Below are 23058 nucleotides of genomic sequence, written 5' to 3' on the forward strand. Positions count from 1 at the left end.
AGCTGTACTTTCTGCACTGCAAACTCATTCATCTTTTTCTGTAGGAAACCACAATAACCAGCATAGGACTGTTTTTTTTTTCCCCAGAATTTCTTTGCTCACAGAAACCACCAGCTTGTTCATTATAGTTTCTACAATTGAAAGATGTTTTCTGTGGTCCAGGATGGGCCCCCAGCTCAAAGATGTGGAGCTGTTGAAATGGGTCCAGAGGAGACCACAAAGACTATGAGAGGGCTGAAGCATCTCTCCTACAACAAAAGGCTGAGGGAGTTGGGCTTATTCAGCCTGGAGAAGAGAAGGCTCCAGGGAGATCTCACTGTGACCTCTCAGTATTTAAATGGCGCTTATAAACAAGATGGAAGACTACTTTACATGGTCCAATAGTGATAGCACAAGGGGGAATGGCTTTAAAATTAAAGAGGGGAAATTCAGAGGAGAAATTTTTCACTGACAAAGTGGTGAGGCACTGGCACAGGCTGCTCAGAGAAGCTGTGGATGCTCCATCCTTGGAGACCTTCAAGGCCAGGCTGCATGGGGCCCCGGGCAGCCTGATCTGCTGGGTGGCAGCCAGCCCACAGCAGGGATTGGGACTGGATGGGCTTTAAGGTTCCTTCCAACCCAAACCATTTGGTGATTCTGTGATCCAAACTAGGTTTTGCATTCAGATATGCAGGAGTTTTCTGGATTTGTCCTGATTGCAGCTGAGATTACCTCATTCACTTTCTCAACAGCAACAAAAAAAACTGTCAATTATGAAGCATGTTCCTGTCATTCTAGATGGGCAGCATTAGAGGAGCAGCTCAGAGAAGGAGAGAAGAAAGCATTCATATGGTATTAAAGCAAGGGAGACAGGCGAACACCTCCAGGGCCTTTTAGGACTCCTGCTGAGCCTTTGCAAGGATCACCTCTCCTCACTGACATTTTACCAGCAAATGCTTTTCTCCTAGCTGTGCAATTGGCTTCCTGCCTCCACAGATTGCCTCCAGCCTCTGGCCACTTCCAGTGCCCCAGCCCTGCTCCTGCTGGTGCAGAGATGACATGAATTTGGTCTGTGTCTGACACACATCTAGATAGAACAAAACTGGTATCCAGGACTAATTTTGTGTACTTCCTAAAGCAAAATACAAATTCTTCTTCAATGACTGAGAAGTTGTAGTATTAAAAAAAGAAAAAAAACCCCACCACACCAGCCTACAGGTATAAACTCATTTATATGGAAATACAGATTGTTTTTGCTACAGAGAAACATGAGGTTTCATAGATTCGCACTATGAGTATACTCCATTTGCTGTTACTGTTTGTTTACCCCCTGAATGAACACAGGTGTTAACTGACTAGATGTACTCCCTAAATATCAAACACAAACTGCCTCACGGACATATCAAGGCTGTCATCTGCCATTTCCCAATGGAGATGCCACCCTGCCACTTGACAGGAGCAAATTAAATACCAGCATGCCTCTTCCTATCTTAGCAACTGTGCTCATGTCACATGAGCAAATCCTGCAAGACAAACAGTGAAAGCAGAAAAAGCCAACCTGCTTCATCCTTTGCCCAAGGAGAATGCCAGGCTGAGCTACAAAGCCACCCTCGTGCGTCAGCACACCTTTCTTCTTCACAGATGTTTAATGTTCCCCTCCTTACATATCACAGTTTCAAATCCTGAGTTCTCAGGTTGTTTTCCTGTTCACAACCAGAATCCTCCCTGCTCTTCTCCTGTCAAAGGCTGCGCTTTCTGCCATTCAAAGCTGCAGAAATTCACACTTCCAGTCCAGGGCAGTGCACAAAACAACCTCACTGGCACTGCTGCCAGTACACAACTTGACCCTATGGAGGAACCTGGGGAAAGAGGAGCAGAGCTCCTCTCTTTCTGATCAGGCTCAATATTTCTGCCTTCTTAAAACCACGCTTGTTTAATCCAGTGCTGAAGTAGAAAGTTACCAAAATATCTTATAATATTACTTAATGTTCAGGTAAGAGCAGCAGAGCCTGTTGTTCTAAGACACTTAAAGCAGAGTGTGTACATTAAGTACTTGCAGGATCACAGCTAAGCTGATGTGACTAGGAGCACAGGAAGAATAGCAACACCAAGGAAGGCATTACCACTCTATTACCTATGAAGAACAACATATTAAACCCAGGTTGATTTCTAGCCATGCAAAACATCAGAAAGCTTTCCAACCTACAAACTGAATGTTCACAAGAAGTTTTCAGCCCCAGGTTTGAGTTGCTGAGAAGTTGGAGTGCTGAATCCAACAGTCTGCTTTCTGCTGCAGTTCTCCATGATGTTATTACACTTTTTCTCTCTCAGCAAAAAACATCTAGAAGGAATCCGTTCCAGTTAATTAAAACCTCAAGGAATGATTTCAAAGATTCACCTGGGCAGGGTGCCTATACTTCATTCACTTTTTGTGGGAATCCAGCATTGCATTTGAACCAAACCTCTCTCTGAAACTTTTTTAAAAAGGAGAATATTCTGGCACTTTGCAATGCAACCTCCTGGCCTGGAGGGAAAAGATTTGCTGAAAACCAGCATTTTTTCCAATAGAAAGTGTGGCAGCAGACAGCTGTTAGTACCTAGCAGCTGCAGGCTTTCACACCTCTGCATGGGGTGGGAAGCTGTGAGCCCCCGAACTCTCTGTATTAGTGGGGAGCCACCCAGGTCACCCTGCTTCAGCAGAACAGCTTTTTCAAAGGGAGAAGGACAAATTCCAGGCATGAAACATGCAGGTGATGTTAAACACAGCAACAGTCCCCACAGAGCAGCTCACAGACCAGATGCTGCGAGCCACAGGAAGCTGAGAAGTTAATACAGAGGCTCAACAACAAAAAAACCACCACCAAACAGCTTTGCTCCCAGAGCTTGCCCAAAACTTATCAAACATTGAAGGCAGGGAAACTACTGGAATAAACTGCACATCACTGAGGAGAGAGCTGCATGTGATGGAAATTGCTTGCAAGCTGCTGTCAGGAAAGAAAGTAGCAGAAAAAAAAAAATGTGAGGAAAGGGTGCAGAGTTCTTTGACTTTGCATGAGAAATACACTCAGTAGCCATTTTTCCCTTCCATAAAACTCCCGTGGTTTTTTTGTGTTGTTTTTCCTTTTCTTTCACATAGAGGAGATAATCACAGGCATTCAAAACAACCCTTTCATTTATACTGACCAAAGAATGTGCTGCCATCAGAAAAATGTCTGTCTGTGCTCACCAAGGAGTAACCACTGAGAGAAGTTCCAAAAGAGTCCAAACCCATTTTTTACTGTATTTTTCACGCATGTCATACGCTCCGTCTCAACTGTGCTAGAAATTGAAACAGTCATTTAGCAATGATGGATTGTTTCTCATTAGCATATCCTCATGTCAGTAATGAACATCAATCAACTTTACCAAATTAATTCTCTGTGCATTCAGTTAAAATGCATACCATATGCTGGCTGAAACTTACATCAAACAAAACTGTGCTGCTGTAGAAAGGCTCTTTCTACAGCTACAGCCAACAGCAACACTGAGTCAATTTCCATTAAAAACATGTAAAAACATGTAAAAAAAAAGAAAAATGAAATATTTTATGCAATTATTTTCAGCCAGTGCTATACAGCTATCACGGGTCGATTATCTGACTTCTGAAAGTGATCAGTATTGATCCATCTGAGTACCTTTTTTCTGTTTCCTTTAGGCCCAATCAAGGGTCAGAACCAAGAGTTTCCTCTTCAGCCAAACACCACTTCCCAGAATTGGGATTCACAAGGCAGACCAGGAGTCTCAGCTTCTGCAGTGCTTGCAGGACATACATCGTGGTATTTCACATCATCAACTGTAGGGCCACAGGAATGGGCACCCCATCAGCCCTACAGCCACCCCCTTCACCACCTACCTGCCTTGCTGGCTTGAAGCCGGCCGGGAAGAGGACACATAACCCATTTTTATATTAAATTCACTACCGTTATTTTAATGGCTCTGCTCTACGCTGATTTCAGACAGCAGGAAACCTTTCTTGCCTCTCCATTCTCTTTAAGAGAAGCCTCAATTTGTACTCCATTTAGATGACTTGTTTTGCTCTCATCCGGTCACTGTCATATGCCTTACTCAATGTGTCAAGCAAACAGTATTATAAGAGACTCATAAATGCTAAACCTTTAAGAAGCTTAGGAAGGAGAAGCATAACCAAGTGTCACTGCCTGAGGCAGAAGAGTTCTTCAGGAATTCTGATTGACATAAATTCAGGTGCATTTTTATGCTGGTTAACCAGAAACCAGCAGCTTCAGGAAAGAGAAAATCTTCCTCTCTGCCTATGTGCTCAGTCACCATGGGCTGGTGAAGTTGCCACACCACCTCAAAGCAGCAGCTGAAGCAGTTCAGCACCTGGTCCTGAGCAATACAAGCTTGTGATCAGAATGGTGGCCAGGTGTTTTGAGAACAGACACAAAATGAAAGCAAAGCAGAATTATGTACAATTCCCCTTACCAGCAGGGGAAACAATTTCTGTTCATAGGATGCTGTGCACAGCCTTCTAGAGCCAGACCTCCTTCCCCTGCACTCTTCTCAGCTTCAGCATAAAAGTACATTTTGTCCTATGTTAACTTCTCAGGATACAGTATTCAGTAAGCAGGTGAGCTACCTGCCAACTCTGAACTGCTGTATTCATTCATGCCCAAAAACGCATACACAAATTCTGCAGTGCTAACTAACAGCAAACAACTTAAGTGTGGTTACCACAAGGAAAATATCCTTTTGCTCCCTTCTCATCACGCCTTTGGAAAGCTTCAATAATATCAAACTGATAGGGACGCACAATCTGCATGTATCTACTTTCTAGAAGTTAAATCTTTCATGTTATCAAGAGAATTCTCAAGATATTGGTATTTATGACTTCTTACTTTCAAAGTTCTCTCCTATACACAATCAGGTAAAATCTCCAAACACTTTCAGAGTTTTCTGTTCATTAAAAATAAAATTAAAAAAAATAATAATCATACTTTCCTTTAAAGGATATCCTGTTAGGAATCCTGCAAAATCAAAGCTGGAAAACTGAATTGTATCACAAGTTGAGAAAGTAGAAAGCATGCTGCCATTCATTTTAGTCATTTAGAAGCCATTCTGTTTGAAACTGCTGAAGGCAAATTTCGTTGTAAAGTATGAAAGCTCAAGATCATCTAGTTACTACGATTAATGCCTGTTAGAGCTTCAGTTGGGACTACTGCCTTCATTTATAAAAACACAATTTCTGTTCCAACAACAGAATTAGCATAAGTGCCCTTGCAGTCTTGCTCACAAGATCCATCAGCTATATCTTCTTTCTTATTCCGATCTCAGATTGACGTCAGCAACATTCACAACCTTTTGAGAACTCATTCTCCAGTTTCTACTTAATTTGATGTCCTGGAACATTTATGACTCACAAAACTTGGTGTTTAAAGCTTCAGGGCACAAAAAATGGATAGAAATCCAAAGGGAAAAAAGACTGCATTTAATATAGTAAAATAATAGTAAAGAGAAAGAGCCAAAGAAAATATAGTCAGGTGCTTTATTTAGCAAGAGCAGTGCTGTAAAATTAAGAACTGCAATTTTCTCTATCAATAGTCAATGAAACAAAGAAATGATTTTCTTTTCCATTCAGTACTCAGTGAATTAAGATGTCAATCATAAAAGCAATGTTAGACACACAGGATTTCCGCAGCACTGATAGCTGGGTGATACTTTGGGACCACTAGCAAACCAGAGAATCAAGCCTCTCAGCGGAGAGCACACCTCTGCCCCCGGGGGAAAGCACTTCTGCAGCCAGAATTCACTGCTGGAAACAGCTCCAAACTGCAAGCATGAATCCAAACAGCAATCTGTGCTGTGCAGAAGTGCAAAACTTGAGTTCATTGTTGAGAATAAGAGGTAGGAGATAAAGATGCAAACATAGATTCCATTCTAGTAAACACCTGCCCTGTCCTCCGCAGATAGATAGGTGCTCTGTATCCTCTAGATGGAAGGAAGAATGCATCAGGGATGATGCAGGGAGATGCATTCTTGATCACACCTCACAGGGAGAGAATGTGCTGCAATACTTCCACTCTCTGCCATGGCATCCTGAGTTACAAAGCCAGATCTTTGGTGAAAACTGAACTATGCTTCTCTTCCCATAAAGAGAATATCAGTTACACAAATCCCTCGGGCCTCGACACACGCTCAAATTAACATTTTTATTGCTATTAATCAAGAATTTAATAAATCAGATCTTAAAATTAACATTTCACGGGAATCTTTTCATTTAAAAAATGGGAGATTCAGTGAGTCATGACTCTGAAAAAGTCACTCAGCATCTCCCTTTGAGGGACTATTTTGAACAATACTTCATTGAGCAATCTGATTTTCATGGAACACACATGACTCACCTGCAGTATGAAGGCAATTAAATTCATATCAAATTTCTTCTACCCATAAAAAAGTGGATAAATTAGAAGTGAAAATCCCTCGCTTCTCATATTTCCAATGACAGTGCCAGGGTATTTAGCAAATATGATATCCTGGATTTATTCACTCTTTCCTTCACAAAAAAAAATATTAAAAAAAAAACCAACAATGCTGCAATGCTTCTTGGACGTGCAGACAGGAGCTAAAAAAAACCATAAATACCAAGAGGGTTTCTGACGTTACAACCATCAAAACAAGTACTACCTCTTTGCCTTTAGGTGATAAAGAGTTGTTCTTTCAAAGAAGAAAAAGCACACATTGCTGCTTTTAATCACCAAAGCAACTGCACTGACCCTCTTGCAGTTACAGGATAACATAATCTCCTCCGTTTGGAGGACATTCTCAGTCATGAGGAATGGCTGCCATTTGAGAAACTTTAAAGCCCTGAAAATCTCAGTGGGAGCAAAAGGGATACGTGTGTTTAATACTTTCAGTACTTGAACGTATAAACATCTTGTTAGTGGAAAATAAAGGTCTGACGGGAGCTGCAGGTGGGAGAGCTGCTGAGCGACTCTGAGCCGAGGTATGGTGTGGATGTCATTGGGTTTAACTCAGAGCCATTAAAAAGCAAAGTGCCAGAAAAATCAATATCATTTTTGCATTTAGGTGAAAGATTACTCAAATAAGTTTTGCCATCCACAGTGGTGTGGATGACTTTTTGGGGATTTGTTCCTTTAGATATCTTGTAGCTTCTCAATAGAATAATGACATTCTCAAGCATTATTATTATTTAGATTAGAATTTTAGAAGAAAACCTGAAATGATTTCACGAATCTCCAAATGACAGCCACAGCTCTGAACACGCTATGGTGGAGAACATGGTACACACAGATCAGAACAGCAGCAAGCACTTCACAGAGGCAGGATGTGACGCAGATTCTTCCTTTTCCCCTGGATAAATGGTTAACCAGCACAAGTGAAAAGAAATGATTCATTTTGCACTGCCAAACCCTGAAGCCTCAGGGAAAACTAAGCACTCACCACAAATTTACTTCATTTAATATCTTTGCAGCAGTGACTTTTCCTGCATACTGTTTTCATGATGAAGGGTATTCTTAAAAAGACGACACACATTTTAGCTAAGGATTACAAGCCTTAAACAAGCATGGATTTTTAGCTGTGACATAATTACAGCACAGCAGTTGAATATGAGCACCAGTATAGAAATACCACTCCTTTGGTGGCACTGAGTTCCCATTATTACCAGCCAGCCCAAAAGAGTGCCTTCTGTGCTTTACACAAAGTTTCACAGTTAGGTAAACAACCCAAGACAGGATTTGATCAGGAAGAGTGTATACAAACTGGCTGAAGAGCTCTGCCAAATGCATGCTCCTCTTCCCAGGAAGCACAATGCCCTGACACGAACAGCCTTGCAAGGCTGCAGCCCATGTGGCTTCCAGGCTCTCACAGAAGGGTTGGTCTCCACCACACTTTCTGCCCGCAGAGCCCAGCCCTACTGAGCTTTCTGCACTGCCTGCAATCCAAAGAAGTTTCCACAGTTCCTGGAATCAGTGCTTTCGGAAGGAACACATTTCCAACATGCAACACAAACCTTCAGTCTTGGGCACCTTCAAATAACATGGAAATAAGCTAGATACATAGCAGGACAGAGTCCGGCACTCAGAATTCATCCTGTTGCCAACTGGAACCAGCCCCATGGCTGTGCTGAAGGGACAGTCTGCAGTGGTTCAGGCAGCAGAAAGCAATCACAGCAGCTTTACAAGTCAGCAAGGACTGGGAGTGACACAGAGAAGTATGCAAGTTAAGGTCCATCGTGCCCTTTTATGCAGGAGAGTCTCAAATGCAATCTTTGATCAGTTCTGCCTGGCTATACTCAGTGCATCAACTGAGCATGAGAGTATTGAGACACTGGCACATGTTGCCCAGTGAGGCTGTGGATGCCCCCTCCCCAGAAGCATTCAAGGCCAGGCTGGATGGGGCTTTGAGCAACCTGGCATAGAGGGAGGTGTCCCTGCCTGCAGCAGGGTGTTGGAACTATATGAGCTTAAAGGTCCCTTCCAACCCAACCCATTCTATGATACTATGATTCTGTGAACTGACTGCATGCTATTTTGCAGTCAGAATGCTTCTTTTCTAAATAGAAAACACATAAATCAACTTTCTGTCTTTTCCTCACCTCTTCTTGTTCACTCCTCTGCACAACTCAACTATTGCAAATTCTGTTACAGCTGTATTCTGCCAGATCTATCCTTACAGTTAATGCAAAAGTGTTTATAAAGGTGCCATCTGACTTCTACATAACACAGAGCCAAGTGAAAACTACAGGATGAGCAATACAGCCTTACAGAAAAACATACAGCATGAAGGTAAAATGCACAGCAAGGAAGCACTTTAGATTTGGTGGTAACTTCAATGGGAAAGCTTTTTTTTTTGTGCCTTCCAAGAACAGCTCTAGAATTAAAATAGTAATAAAAACAATCCCAAATACACTTAATGGGAGTTATTTCTTTCTTCTCTCTTTCAAAGAAAAATAAATGAGAAAAACATTAAAAATGGACCTGCAGACAACTGGGCAAAGGAATTCCCAGGGACTCGCAAAGCCGCCTCCAAGCAGCCCACCACCATTCAGCACAGGAGCTGAGCAGGCTCTGCACCACGGGCACTCAGCAGAGCTCAGAGCACCGTGCTGTTACCATGGCACTCAAACACCTGGTACCTTCAGAACAGAACAGCCGTGGTGTTATCACCCATCTGCAGAGCAACAGAGAGGAAGCAGCAGCTGCATCTCTGAACAAGCCATGCAAAAGCAGCATTAGTGTGAATAACCTGCCTGGTAAGCACGCTGTGCACAAATCCCCTTTATGTTTTCTCTTATTGTAGCACTCTGGCTAGAAGAAAAGCAGAGAGACAGTATTACTTGATAGACACCAGTAACACATGTGCATGCATGCACCTACACACACTGCTCTCCCTCCATGACTTTACCCTCCAGCACTGGCACAGAGCAAGCAGCCAGCCAGCCAACACTGCCACCGATACTCCTGAAAATAACACGTGAGGTTCAATCATTTGAGCCTCACATCACATTAGGTTCTTTCATAAACGCATGCTAGAAGCTACCGTACTGCTCTCTATCTGCTCTACTCACAGCCACTTGCCCCAAGTTTCAAACTCTCCTGACCTCCCGTTTCAGTTTCAAGCCTATCAGTAGGAAAGCCAGCACCATACATGTCACAGCATGACACTGCTGCTCTCTGACACCCCCACGCACAGCAGTCCTGAGGACCTATGGCTACGCTGCAGCTTCAGCACAACTTAACTACAGTAATCAGGCAAGAGTGTTCTGGGGACCTGTTTGTTTAAAGAAAAGACAATAACAGATGATTTTATGTTGTGGATAAGGAATAACATTACCATTTCCCTTGTGCTGGAAGGATCATCGCTCATTCCTCTTTCCAATAATTCAACAGATGCTTCAGGGTTATGCATATGACCTTCCCTCCCCATGACTAAGCATAGCCCTTGTTGACAGAAGTACAGAAAAACAGTGGTCAATACCTGGAAGCTTAATTCATGCTGTTTAATGAGTCAGAATGATGTTAAATAGCTAGACAGCAGAAAATAACTGAAAAAGTTCCCACTGTTAAATGGCAGGTACTCCACTTGTACTACAGGGTACAACTGCTCCCACCTCAAAACCAGATCCTGTGGTCAAGTTCACTGTTCTTGTCTCTAAATTCAGCCTTTCAGCCTACTCATAAGTGTTGCATGTACAGCACTATAAGACAGTGCTGTAGACAACACAATGCATGAAAGGTACAAATGTGACTAAGCTCAATAAGTAGTTGCATTTTCTCTGTTGACCAAAAACATATGACACAGGTTAAGTATGTGCTCACTTGATGCAAGCACTATGAGAAGTCATAACTTCCATCCACAGTGCTGTCTTGTAACCAATCATGGTGTAACCAGGCATATTTAAACACAGAATATGTCTAGTCATTATTTCACAGTTTTATCTTTTACATAACATTATAACAACAGTGATTCTGACCAGACAGGCACCATGGGAAAACATTTTGAGTCACAGAAGTCTAAATCCCTTGTAAAATGACAGCTCATTCTACTGGAAGGCACTAAAATATCTGTTCTGGTTTCTGCTGTAAAAAGCCTTACATGCAGAAGGTCAGGGGGGCAGCAACACCTCTGTCCTTTCAACATGTACATGCCTCACAGTATCAAATGAAGAACTCCACCTGAGATATCCCAAACAAAGCCTTTCCCCTACTGGGCAAGAAGTTGACATCAGCCCCTTTTCTCTAGGAAAGGGCTAAACATTTGAACCATCAGCAGCTGAATACAGCATGATGCCTCTGAATGTAGTATTGTAACTTTCACTTTCCTGAAAGGCACCAAACAGGATCAAATACTCCATATTCCTGATAACTCTGCAAAGGTGTAGCACACAGAGATATTATGCCCTGCAATGAGATCAAGTCCAATACTGTAAACTGGAATAACTCCAGTGTATTAGAGCTCAGGCTGAAGATGAATTTGGGCTTTGCTGTAACGCAGACTTATAATGAGATAACAATGGGATTGAGGTGATTAACTATAAACAGAAATAAACCTGAAGAGCTAACTGTTTAAATGCCATCATAGGAATGCCCCGCTCAGCAAGCTTAGCTGTTAAGCAATTCAATAGGCTCCAAAAACAATAGCAGGAAGAATTCATTCTTTTTTAAGCGAGTTGAAAAATGAACTATGAAGGTTTTTATTGCTACATTTTTCCATCTCTCCCTTTTAGCACTGTTTTAAATCTAATCCTAAAGAACATTCAGTGTGGCATGAGCATCAAGTCCTTCCAAAGCAGGAGCATCACTACTGAGATATAACCAAAACCTTAGTTTGAATTACAGTTTCTGTACCTCTTCTCCGGTCAGATATTCTACACTGTGTTTTAACATCAGAAGCAGTGCTTCGTGTCCACTCAGCCACGATGATTTTTCTTCTTGGGACCCATTAAGCCCCCAGTGCTACAGATAAGATACAACCCTCACCTCCCTTACAAGGAGGAACATTGTTTTTTCACTAGCATAACTTTATCCATTTTAGTTCTTTGCCTTATGAGTAAAATCAGAGGATCTCACAACAGCTATGAACCCGCTGAGCAGAATGAGGCTCATGAGATCTCTAGAGACATCCTTCACTATTCCATCTATACATTAGAGTTACAGAACTCATCTTTTTTTAGAAACAAGCTTTGTGCAAGCATTTGAGTTTAGTCAGTGCTAATAAGGAACTTATCAAAAACATGATGGAAATAGGATGCCAGGGGAATAGATGATTCTCTCATCTGAAATGCATAATTAGCTTTTGCTTAAGTGTGCAATTACCATTAAAATTTACAATCAAGTATGATGGTGTTCTAAATTTACCTCCTTTAAGTGAAAAAATGAACCTAGTTACCAGCATTACTTTTCAGAATCTCTACCCTGTGAGTAGAGCTGCACAGCAACATCCTGTCATCCAGGCGACAACTGGATGCACAAAAAGCTTTTTTAAAACACTGCATATTTGCCTTGGAGATGGCTACACAGCTTGGCGTTTATTTTGGCTTACACTTTCCTGTGTTGTAATGGTAATTGCCAAGCAGCATGATTAGCAGCTGTCACATTTCTGTTGGTAAAGATCCTTCCCACAAAAACAGAGCAATGATGCTTTGTACCCTCTTCCCAGCTGTGCCTGAGAGCTGTGGCACACGTGTCCCAGACATCCACCCAAGCATCTCAGACCCCTACAGGTTTCACCAATTAAGCCATAGAAATAGTTTTGTTAATGGGAAAGAAAAAGTTGTACTCATCCTAATAGTTCAAATCTGATGAGCAGCATCTTAAAAGAAAAATCATACAGTAGTCTAAATCGTAGTCATAGACTGGTTTGGTTCAGAGACGACATTGGTCCCTTCCAAACAGCACATCCCTTTTGCCTTTCAATCTGAAGTTAAATTTAGCCTCAAATTGCTTAAGGGGGCTGCAAATAATTTCAACTGTGATAGCAGCTGCCAAAGTCTGTATTTAGTTATGTTTATTATTAATCACATATATATTTATAGCACATGCAACAAAAGTGAGACTTGTGTAGGGTGCTGTACAGAAATACAACGAAGGGCAATGAAATTCCTCACGCAGATCATACACCGTGCTGTGCCCAAAGTGGTATGGCACGCAGGTGTTTGGGGCTCAACACTAACACTGATTCTCCATTAGTAGGTCTGCGCTGCTATCCAAGGAGCTCATGGAATTAACCTAGATTGAGCCAGCGTGAAGGACCAGGCTTTGTCCCCTCAGCACTACGTTGCTCTAAAGTTCTGCTGTTATTATTGCTTACCAGCAATAGACATCAAAATGTGCAGAAGGAAAAGAAAAAAAGAAATCTCTCACTGCTCTCACCTGAAGCCAAACCTTTTACTCATTCACCTTGCTTCCACTTGGATCTGGCCGGAGTGGCCTTGTCTAGCTGCTAGGCAACTGGAGCACTGCATTTAGTGGGAACTGTGTGCATTTGCTAAGGATATAATAATGCTGCCTTTGAGATTTATTCATAATAAAAAAAAATGAATATCTGAAATTATAACAGCTTTCCTTTCTGATCACCAGCTAGCTGCTCTGAGAAAACAGAACTGGTGGTCAAGAACAAAAGTAGCCACATGTATAGCACACATACAGAGAGGGATAATAAAGCAGCTCCCAAATATATCGTTAGGGAGATGTTTTATGTGGAACCATTATTACAGCTGGCAGTGCCATAAAAAGTGTCTAATCCTAGAACTACATTTATGCAGGTATTAGAATATTTACATGATATTAATATATTTACATAAATAATATTTTAAATTAGAAGGGATAATTACCGAACCTCATCCGGCTACACTATGAACTTCCTCAGTAAAGGTCATTTATGCAGTTTACATCGAATCACCACTCCAAAGCAAGACAACACAATCAAGTGATCTTACAGTTCCCTTTTAAAGAAAAAAACCCCAGAACTATCCTGTATAATCCCTCTCAGAAGCATTTTACTGTTTTGTTCTCTAGCAGCAGAGCAATCACACAACAAATATCTTTGACGGGTCCCATTCCTCCCAGTCCCCAACTCAAGAGAAAGAGAGTTTCCTTTCAAGTCTGTTCAGACGAACAGGTCATCTCCCAAAGCACTCCATCAATAGCACAAATGGTAAGAAGCCTTATTAAAATATCAGTTTGAGTAATTGAGAAGTTGATGTCAAAGTGAAAGGCCCAGTAATCATGTTAAAATTCAATAGAGCAGTTCTCATCTTTGATCATTATACCTGACAGCTTGGCACTTCAAGCAGTACAAGGTTTCCCTACCTTTAAGAAAACCCAGGGATCTCCAGGTAGTTGGGTCCTACACCCAGATATACTGCTTTTCTGACCAACACAGGCAAAAGTCAACGCTGGAAGTCCCAAAGATCACTGATCATTCTGGATTGTGGCACAGGACAGACATGGGAACTTTCCCCCACCTTGAGATTTACGTGACATAAAACCAGGTTGCTTGTGCAAAGCTCCTCGAGCCTGCTGCAGCTGCATCCACTTCCCAGAGATCTGCAGGCGCACACGGACTGGGAGGTAGCTCCTCAGAGCAGTGATCCTAGAAGTGCTCCTCTCTTGGTTTTATGCCAAAATTTGAAATGGTTCCTTTAGAGACCTGCACCTTCCTTCTCTTTCCTTTCTTAATTTCAGATTAAATCTGATTCAGTTAAGACTCACCAGTGTTAAGAAGCCAACATAACTGGAACGTTACAAGTAAAATAAAGCATTAAAAGGGAACTACACACACAGAAACTCAATAGCAACTGTGAATCATTTTAAAAAGTGAATCAGTAGACAGGTTGGTAGAAAGGTTCCTCATTCCACATAGGAACAGAGTTTTGGTATGCTACTGGCTCCACAGATACACTGAAATTACAATTAGGACAGGATGGGAGTAAACAAGTTCTAATAATGCTTTTTGTGGGGTTGTTTTTTGGTTTTTTGTGGGGTTTTCTGTTTTTCCTTGAGCAGTAAACACAAAGCTTTTGTTTCTGGTCCTTAAACCACAACTCACAGCAGGGATCCACACAAGGAACACAGAAACAGAGAAGAGCCAAGTCAGTCTGGAAACTGTCAAGCACTTAAACGAACCTTTTACTGAAAATAAATTTTCCATCAACAGTGTTGCTGGTTAACTCCAGTATTACAGGTCCTACAGCTTGCACCCACAAAGGAATCAGCCTGACATTATCTTTTCTTAAGTTTAAGGTTATTAAGGTCTTGTTTTCCTGAAATCTTCAAACATTTGCTTAAAATTAGTGCTTAAATCACTTCAATCACAGTATCTTTGAAAAAAAAAAAACAACAACAAAACCAAATCTTTCACAGTGCTTTCTATTTTGCTTTTAAATGATTTATTAGAGAATTTCATGATCTGAGATCAAGAAAAAAATCAAACACAGGATGGATTTCTTTAATCTACTGAGGCTCAATGGGCCTCAGCTCCAAATATTCTCATTACCCAGACCCTAGACAAAATCAAGCAGATCCATGCTAGGTTATCTACATTCATTTCAGTACCAGAATTTAGCAACACAGTCAGGATCTTTCATTATATAATTTGCTGTACGTTGTACCCAGCAGCACATACAATGAATCATACTGTTGCAGTAAACAATAATAAGAGTTCTGCAGTTTAGATTCTCACTCTGGATTCAAAATAGTCACAATGAAAAGGGTGATTTAGATGCAGTAACAAGAGATCAAATATAAATCAAGCTTCACAGATGCATTAGAAGACTGACCTTAGCTGGCTGCAATAGGGTTTTGATAGAAATGCTATGCAGTTTCAACTCATCTTCAATTCTGACCTTTAAGCTTAAACTTGTGGGAGAAACCACAAAACAGCTGTTTCATGTTGGTGAGCTAGCTCCGGGAAATCATTTAAAAGAAAGGCAGCCTGATCTCTTATTTCAGATATTTTCTTTTTACACAGAATAGAAGAATCTTGCTAACTGGAACTGCAGCAGGAGCCCCATGGTACTCTGAAATATGTCAATGCAAGCTTGGGTTTTTTTTAAACACACTCTGTAATTCATTGGGACACAGAGAGTTAAGGACTGTCAGGGTACAAATGCAATTGAAGTAATTTACCACTACATAGAATGAAAGAACACACCTGCTTTCCATAAACGGGAACACAGTGAGCTATTGACACAATTGCTCAGCCTTGATCCTCCACTCTGGAACTCTGAAGCTCAGGGACATTTTATTTTTTAACACTGGGCCAGAAGGCTGTCTTCCAAGTCAGACAAGGAGCCATGAGCAGAGGGGCCCTCCAACTCACCTGCACAAACTCTCTTCCCATTTGATTCACCAAGAAGCCATTTCTGTCAAGGAGGTTTGAAGCATACCTCTGCAGGCAGAAAGGTCCCAGTGCCTTATTCAAAGGGTGTTAAGTGACAGAAGCAGCTATGTCTAGAGATCACTCACTCAGTGCTCACTGAATTTTTTTTTTTACCTACAAGTGCTCACTCAAAAGGTTCTACAAAAAGGCTAACAATTTGCTTTGGGTTTTGCTTCAGTTTATTAATACAGTGACCCCTGACACTAAGGAGCATCAGCTTAAGACCAAATCAAGAGTCCCATCAGTCAACTGAAGCAGCAATACAAAGAGAACTTATTAAGCTATGTTGTAGGAATAAGCAGAAAAAAAAAAAGCCACACAAAACATATGAACAATAAAATCTGTATTAATAACAACAACAAAATCTAATATCTGAGCAACCTATTTTTTACTGTCATATCTTTGCTGGGTTTAATATAAAATATTTTTTTAAATGCTGGCACTTACCCAAATCTGCAGTTTCACTCGCTTGTCATTCCTATAAACTGTTTTCACTTTGAAATCAATTCCTACTGTGCTGACGAAGGCCGACGTAAAAGTGTCATCAGCGTATCTGAAGAGGAAGGACGTTTTACCCACACTGCTGTTGCCAATGATCAGGAGTTTGAACATGTAATCAAAATTCTGATCCGAAGTATCTTTCTGCCTGTATCTGGCATCTGTTACTGAAGCCATCTGAAAAAAGAAGGACAAACATTGTGAAAGGACAGTTCAGTACTTGTTTTCTTTAATTGCATACCATATGTTTAGCTTATCTCTCTTCTTTCTAATGACACAAGCACTACATCTACTGAAGAAAGAGCAACATACCTTGAAAACTTCTTTTAAATAATGCCTGTAAATTTCTGCTATCCACTTGTAAGATTTCCAGACCCAAGAAATACACCTGTTGCACTGCTTTGTATGTAGGAGACTAACAGATGGCTACTGCAGACTGTTCTGATAGTACTGGGGAAACAGCACTCTCTACTCCAGTGGCAGCTTGCCATTTCTGTTGCTCCCATAAGTAAGTACTGCAACAAGAACTAAAATCTCTGACACTGCATCCAGCCATGCTGTTCGTAGAGCAGCCACTGAGGCAGGTGAAACTAAATAATTCTTTTTAAGACTGCTAGGGAAAAACCTGCATTTTTAGCTCATGCACCACCATCGTTTTTATACTTATGAAAGTTCTACCCTCCATATTTACACATTTTTAAAAAAATGAAATCAAAACTTAGCAACAGGAGAAGATGAAACATCAGTTGACAAAAGAATTTTTAACTAACAACTTCAAATCCATCCAACAGCTACCTACTCTGAAGACAACAATTAAACAGAACATGCATAAGACGCTGCCAGCAGTATTTCTAAAGGTAGATGATCCCTCCGGATCAGCTAAAGGGAGCAGAGAGTTGAGGGACATGAGTGAATGCAGGGGAAAGATGCAGCCTCAGATTCCTCCTCCTCCTCTTGTGATCCTAAATTGGATTCAGAAATCAAAAAGTAATTGCAGAGTCTGAAACCTCAACACAGCTGCAACTCACCAAGCAACCCTGGGCTTCTCTATAGCTTCACAGCTCCAACGCTCAGCAGTAGAAGACAAGCCCCTACCTTTTCACCTCTATTTGTACCATAGCAGAAGACAACAACACAGACTGAACTAACTACAGAGAGGAGAGAAAGGAAGTTTCACCCTGCAGCATACCACAGTTTTGATCACCGATGCTCTTTCAAAATCTATCCACTGTCAGGCAGGTGAAGGTTTGGCTCCTTATAAGCAGTCAGGGCTTTCTGCAAACAGGGACAGCAGCAGCTCAGATCTAACAAGCAGCTGCTTGTCCACTTTCTTATCAAATCTTGCTCACACGTTGGATTTCACTTGCTGAAAAAAGTGCTTAATACCCACTGTATTTAAAAAGCTACAAACCCAAAACACTGTCCAAAGCCAGGTTAAGCTGACATCCCAATTTAAATTAAGTTCCCAGCGGAGGAGAAACAAATTGTTGTGCATGCTTTATTTAAGTTTAAACTGAGTTGGTTTTGCTTTATCTCTGATTACACACCTGCAACATTCCCACACTGAAAGGGCCACACGCACCTTTCACAGGTTGTGTTCATGATGACAGCTCTGAAGAGCTCCAGCAGCAGCTTGATACCAAACAGCTGCACTGCATGCAGTCACATCTTCCCACAAGCAGTTCTCTGCAGGATACAATCCAGCCCTGATACACACAGTTCTTAACTTCAGCTGCTAGTCAGTGCTTTGCAAGCACTCCAAAACAACCCAAGTACAAATTTCCTCCTCAAAAGCACATCAGAAAAGTGCTCTTCTATTCATCTCTTGCAGTTCTTAACACATCTCAGCATCCAGTTGACTTCCACACACACACTCAGGCACACACATTCACTGCCTCAGCTCAAATCTTAGAAATCTCAGCTGCAGAAATTAGGAACCCAGATTAGTTGATTTGTGCCATCAATGAGCTGTGCCATTGACAGTGCACCTGCATTTGATAACAAGAAAAAAAAAGTAAAAATCTCCACTTCTCCATTTCAAGTCTCCGTGAATGGAAAAGTGAGATGCCTTCATTACTAAATGCCTGGGCAATTTAAAGATTTAGAGGCAGAGAGAATTTTTCACTCATCAGTGTCTTCTTCCTATCCCCACCTTTATGGAAACCACCTGCAAACTCCAAGCCAATCTTTTAAATGACACACTGCTGCTTCCATTACCCCCCTAGATTGCTCTAATCAAAAGCGTACCTGGCTACAAATGCCACTCTCCAATCCGAGTTAGAAAAGCAATTACAGAACGCGACCAGCTGGAGCAGCTTTGTTAGAGGCACAATGCAGAAAATAAGATCAGAGGTACTCGCAGAGGACGCGGTGCAGTTGTCATAGAAGCACACCTCTCTGCCTGGCGCTGGCAGCTGGGGTTGTGCGTGAGATGCTGTGGGCTCTGTAACATCACAGGCAGTGCTGGAGCACAAACATTTCAAAGAGAATTTCACTTCCTTGCTTGAATTTGACTTTTCCTTCCTCCTCCTCCTCCTCTTATCACTGAAGTGAAACTGGAAGGACGGCAGTACTAATTCCTTATCACACATCATTACTGAAGCTGCACTCAACAGGCATTTGGGCTGAAAGCCTTCAGAGGGGTGCCCAGAACTTGTGCCCAAATGCCCAAGCCAACTCTCCCAGTTCCTTCTAATCCTCATCCCCACCTTCCTCTCACTCTCTTGTTGCTCCAGGCTTTCCCTTGTCAGGACTCCACACTGAGCTTGTTCAGAGAACAGGCAGATCCCAGCTGAAAATAATTCCTCCTTCAACTTCTTCTGTTCTGCTGGGCTGCTTCTGAAGTTGGTTCAGCTCCTGATGCAGTACAACTGGGGGAGCTAAGCAGAGGGTACTGAGCAGTGGGATGGCAGTCACTAAGCCACTGAATCATTACTGTGTTAAAAGACCTCTAAGATCACCCAGTCCAACCCCCATCCAGCCCCCGAGCCCACTGGCTGTGTCCCTTGGTACCACATAGCCATGGTTGTGAAACACCTCCAGGGACAGTGATCCCACCACCTCCCCGGGCAGCCTGGGCCACTGCATCACCACTCTTGCTGAGAAGTAATTTTTCCTAATATCCAACCTGAACCTCTCCTAGTGCAACTTAAGGCATCTCAGCCCCAAACTCATACAACAAAATCTTAATCAGAGCTTAGTAGCCACCAAAGAACACCCTTCTCAGTCAAGGTGTCTCTCCTGCCTTTATTTCCCCCTTTGTTCTAATACAGTTTACAAAAAGAAGCCTATGGCCCTGAGACCCCTCCATGGGAAAGCAGCCTTCCTGGCTTTCTGTGGTTGCTGACACAGGTCAGAGAAGTGGCTCCACACAGCTCTGCTCTTTAATTTGCAACTAACGTTGTGGTGAAAACCTAAAGGTTTTGTAGAACAGCACAAGCCATCAAAATGATGCTGCTCTGACAAATCCCTAACAGTGATCACTGATGCCTTGGTTCTGCAATATTTACAGCCTATAGACAATTACAGTGAAAGGCAGTATGTGACCAGTCAAAGTTGATGGTGTTGCCCAGAAATCAACTGATGTATCTCACCATGAACTTATTTACAGGGGGGAAAAAAAAAAAAGTTGACCTTGGATGTTTCCAGCCCATATCATTTTGGCTTCAAACTCATTGAGAGCTCTTCTGTATCTGCTTACAGACCAGAAACAATACATCTGATCCGATCACTATTCTGGAAGTACACAGGTGTCTGTGTATCAGCCACCACACATACCTGCTCACAGGCAAGGCTGTTTCCATGTCCCACTCTCTCACAACACCGTGAGGAAGGAGTCTGAACTGCCCTTGGGAGGGTCTGCTTGCCTTCCCTCAGCCACCTCCCTTAACAACAAAACAGGCTCACATCGATGGCACTTATACTTAAAACTACAGAGAAAGAAATATCTGCAATATTAACATGATCAATCTATGCACTCTGTATATTACACATGCCGTGCAATTCTGACAGCCACAATGTCTTTCAATGTTTGTCACTCCTTTATGTTTAAAGCCCGAACCGATTTGTGTTATATACCAGTTGCAATTTAAAAATGACTGCTTAACTGTTTCATCATCATCAAAGCACCCTATTTCAGAGTGATAACCTCCTTTTTCTTACTTCCATCTTACTGCTCCTGCGCTCAGGATCAGCCAACAAAGAACAGGAAAAAAGGCAGTCTATCATTTAAAAGGACTAAGCAGTAACAGCATGGAACAAGAGAAGAGGCACAGTCACAAGCACAGCTGTACCTATTTGACTCCTGGCTATCCAGTTGCTGACAAATGTGGAAGGAAGAGAAAAAGATCACCAGATGCACTCACTTAAAAGCAGAAATAGTGAGGCTAAATAAAGGTAGAGGCAGAAAAAAGAATTACATAGTACTGAAGTCAACACGCAGTGCTACAGACAAATAGATAAGCAGTCTGCTAAGGCTCACAGGAACGCAGTCAGGAGCACCAGAGGCAGCTCTGAGGATGATACAAACGATGACAGAAACCATGCTGTAAGGTACGTGGTGGGGAAGAAACAAAAAAGCAGCTAAACCAGAAGGCTCCTTCAGGCCTTCTGTTCAGAACTGAGCAGTAATCCACAGGAGACATCACTCACATGCAGCATAACCTCTTTTCAGTAGATTTAATAATTTGGGGTTTTTTCCCAAGAAAGTATTAAGAAGTATGTCTACATTAAAAATATTCCAGATACAAAGCTACACATGTAAGTCAGTTCTCTATTATAAGAACCCATTCCTTTATGTGCTCTATCATCTGAAAAAATAAAGTGTTGGTTGTTTTTTTTTTTTTCCCATTTCAGGACTTAAACTGAATTCTGAATCAGATCTCTATCTACTAATGGAACTTTATAGCCAATACATGCTGTCCTAAGACGAAAGCTCATAAAGGAAATAAGGCCGTGCCCTTAAGGTCTTATATGCTAGGACTACAAGAGAGATTTATCAGAAGCAGAAGACACAGTATGAGCAATTAATGTAACTTCTAATAAGTACGGCAAGCAAGCGATAGTTACCAATTTAGATCTATAATCCATGAGACAGACGGAGGCTTTGCTGTGAGTTATATGAATCAAGAGTGGTCACTGTTGAACCTGCGATGTAGAAGCAAAAGGATTACTACGTTTATGATAGAGATGGATAACGAGAATATTACGTAAGGCACTAATGAGTAGATAGATTAGACTGCAAACACACTGCTGTATAAAGGTCTGAACTTCCTTCACTGGGAGTAAAGGGGAAAGCCCTGCAGCACACAAAGCAAAGAGAAACGGTGTTTGAGTTATGAACAGATACTGAGATAACAGTAGATAATTGAAGTTATCTATAAATTTTAAACATCATTTATTAAGGAGAAGTCATCTAGGTTAACGTGAAGTTTAATTTCCTGAGATGCTCTAGAAGTGGATGCAAAACCTCAGACAGGAATTGTTACACCCTACTTCCCTGTTTGAAGGAAATAGAGCCACGGAGCACCTGAAATGCACCTGCATGTACTTCTGTTCTGCACACAGCCTGGGTCAAAGTCTACTGAGCAGCGATTACAACTGCACATGTAAATGCAACCCCCTAACAGCACATCTATATAACAGTATCTGCCTTAAAGCAATTGTTATTCCAGATATAGACCAGAAAAGCATTACAGAATTCAGTCCTCTTTCTCACGCTTACTACAACCTAAAGGCCAATTTCATCTCTGATGCATTTCCTCTCCAAAAAACAAGGGTGAACCCCCCTGTGCTACCTTGATTTACACTGCACTGCCTTGTGGAGTGTGCTGGAACACCCGGGCAAACTCAGACTTTCTGGAAATAAGCTGCAGCCACCTCTTCTAGATAGCAATTTGGAACCAATGAGGACAAATCCTTTCTCATGACCCACACAACTGATAATTGCCCCACTTGGCACACAGAGGGGCACCCTGCACTTGCCCAAACTACTCCACATTTTGCTTGTTTCTGTTCCCCTGTGTTCTCACAGCCCTGTCCTCTGCAGCAGCTGTTCTCTGTAGCTGCCTCTGTCTCTCAATTCAGCATTATAAATGATTGCAAGGAACCTTTTTTTTTGAAGCGTCATCCAAACAGTTTCATTGCTACATCTAGAACAGAAATAACCCATAAGCGTAAACAGAAAGAAAATGTATTTTTTCTTACAGCAAAAAATAAAACTGATTTATTGCTGAGTCCAGTGATCTTCACAATTAGATTTCTGTAGTGGATTTAGCCTGGAATTTGCACACAATGATTAAGTTGCATATATAGTATGCATGACAACTAAAGAAGAGAAACCTTTAAGCAACGTGGTCTGTTTATTACTACCTGTTTAGATTTGAGAACAAAAGCTTCAAAAAGTCTTCTAGGAATTTGCTGTATGTGAAACAAAACTCACGGAAACTGTGGCTGTTGTCCCTGTCCCATCAGCTCTCTGCACTCACAATTACAGCGTGCAAGGCAGCAGGCAGGGGCTGTTGTCAGGCGGATTTCCTCGAGGCATGTGTTTCTCCATGTCTGGAACCATGCCTCTCCCATTTCCTGCCCAACATCCTCAATTTCAGGGCCATGACAAAGCTCTCAGGAAGAAGAAATCCGTTACTCTAGTTTTACAATAGCCAAAAATGTAAGGAAATAGAA

General features: G+C 41.7%; 1 protein-coding gene across 5 annotated transcripts in view; it reads right to left on the bottom strand.

Annotated features, from left to right (window-relative positions):
• RAB3B (RAB3B, member RAS oncogene family) overlaps positions 1 to 23058 on the bottom strand; it is a 47177-nt gene that overhangs the window by 20030 nt on the left and 4089 nt on the right. The window contains exons 2-3 of one of the 5 annotated variants that reach the window (XM_004936788.5): positions 21445 to 21522; positions 16327 to 16554 (exon numbers count right to left, since the gene is read on the bottom strand). In XM_004936788.5, coding sequence (XP_004936845.1) covers positions 16327 to 16554; positions 21445 to 21465 — 249 coding nt within the window. In that variant the 5' untranslated portion in view covers positions 21466 to 21522. Of the gene's footprint in view, positions 1 to 16326; positions 16555 to 17405; positions 17882 to 18624; positions 21523 to 23058 lie in introns of those variants that run through there. The other 4 variants (XM_015291222.4, XM_046944884.1, XM_046944885.1 and 1 more) reach the window with 4 other exon arrangements.

This window comes from Gallus gallus, chromosome 8 (genome assembly GCF_016699485.2).
Source record: "Gallus gallus isolate bGalGal1 chromosome 8, bGalGal1.mat.broiler.GRCg7b, whole genome shotgun sequence".
In the NCBI taxonomy this organism is placed as follows: domain Eukaryota; kingdom Metazoa; phylum Chordata; class Aves; order Galliformes; family Phasianidae; genus Gallus; species Gallus gallus.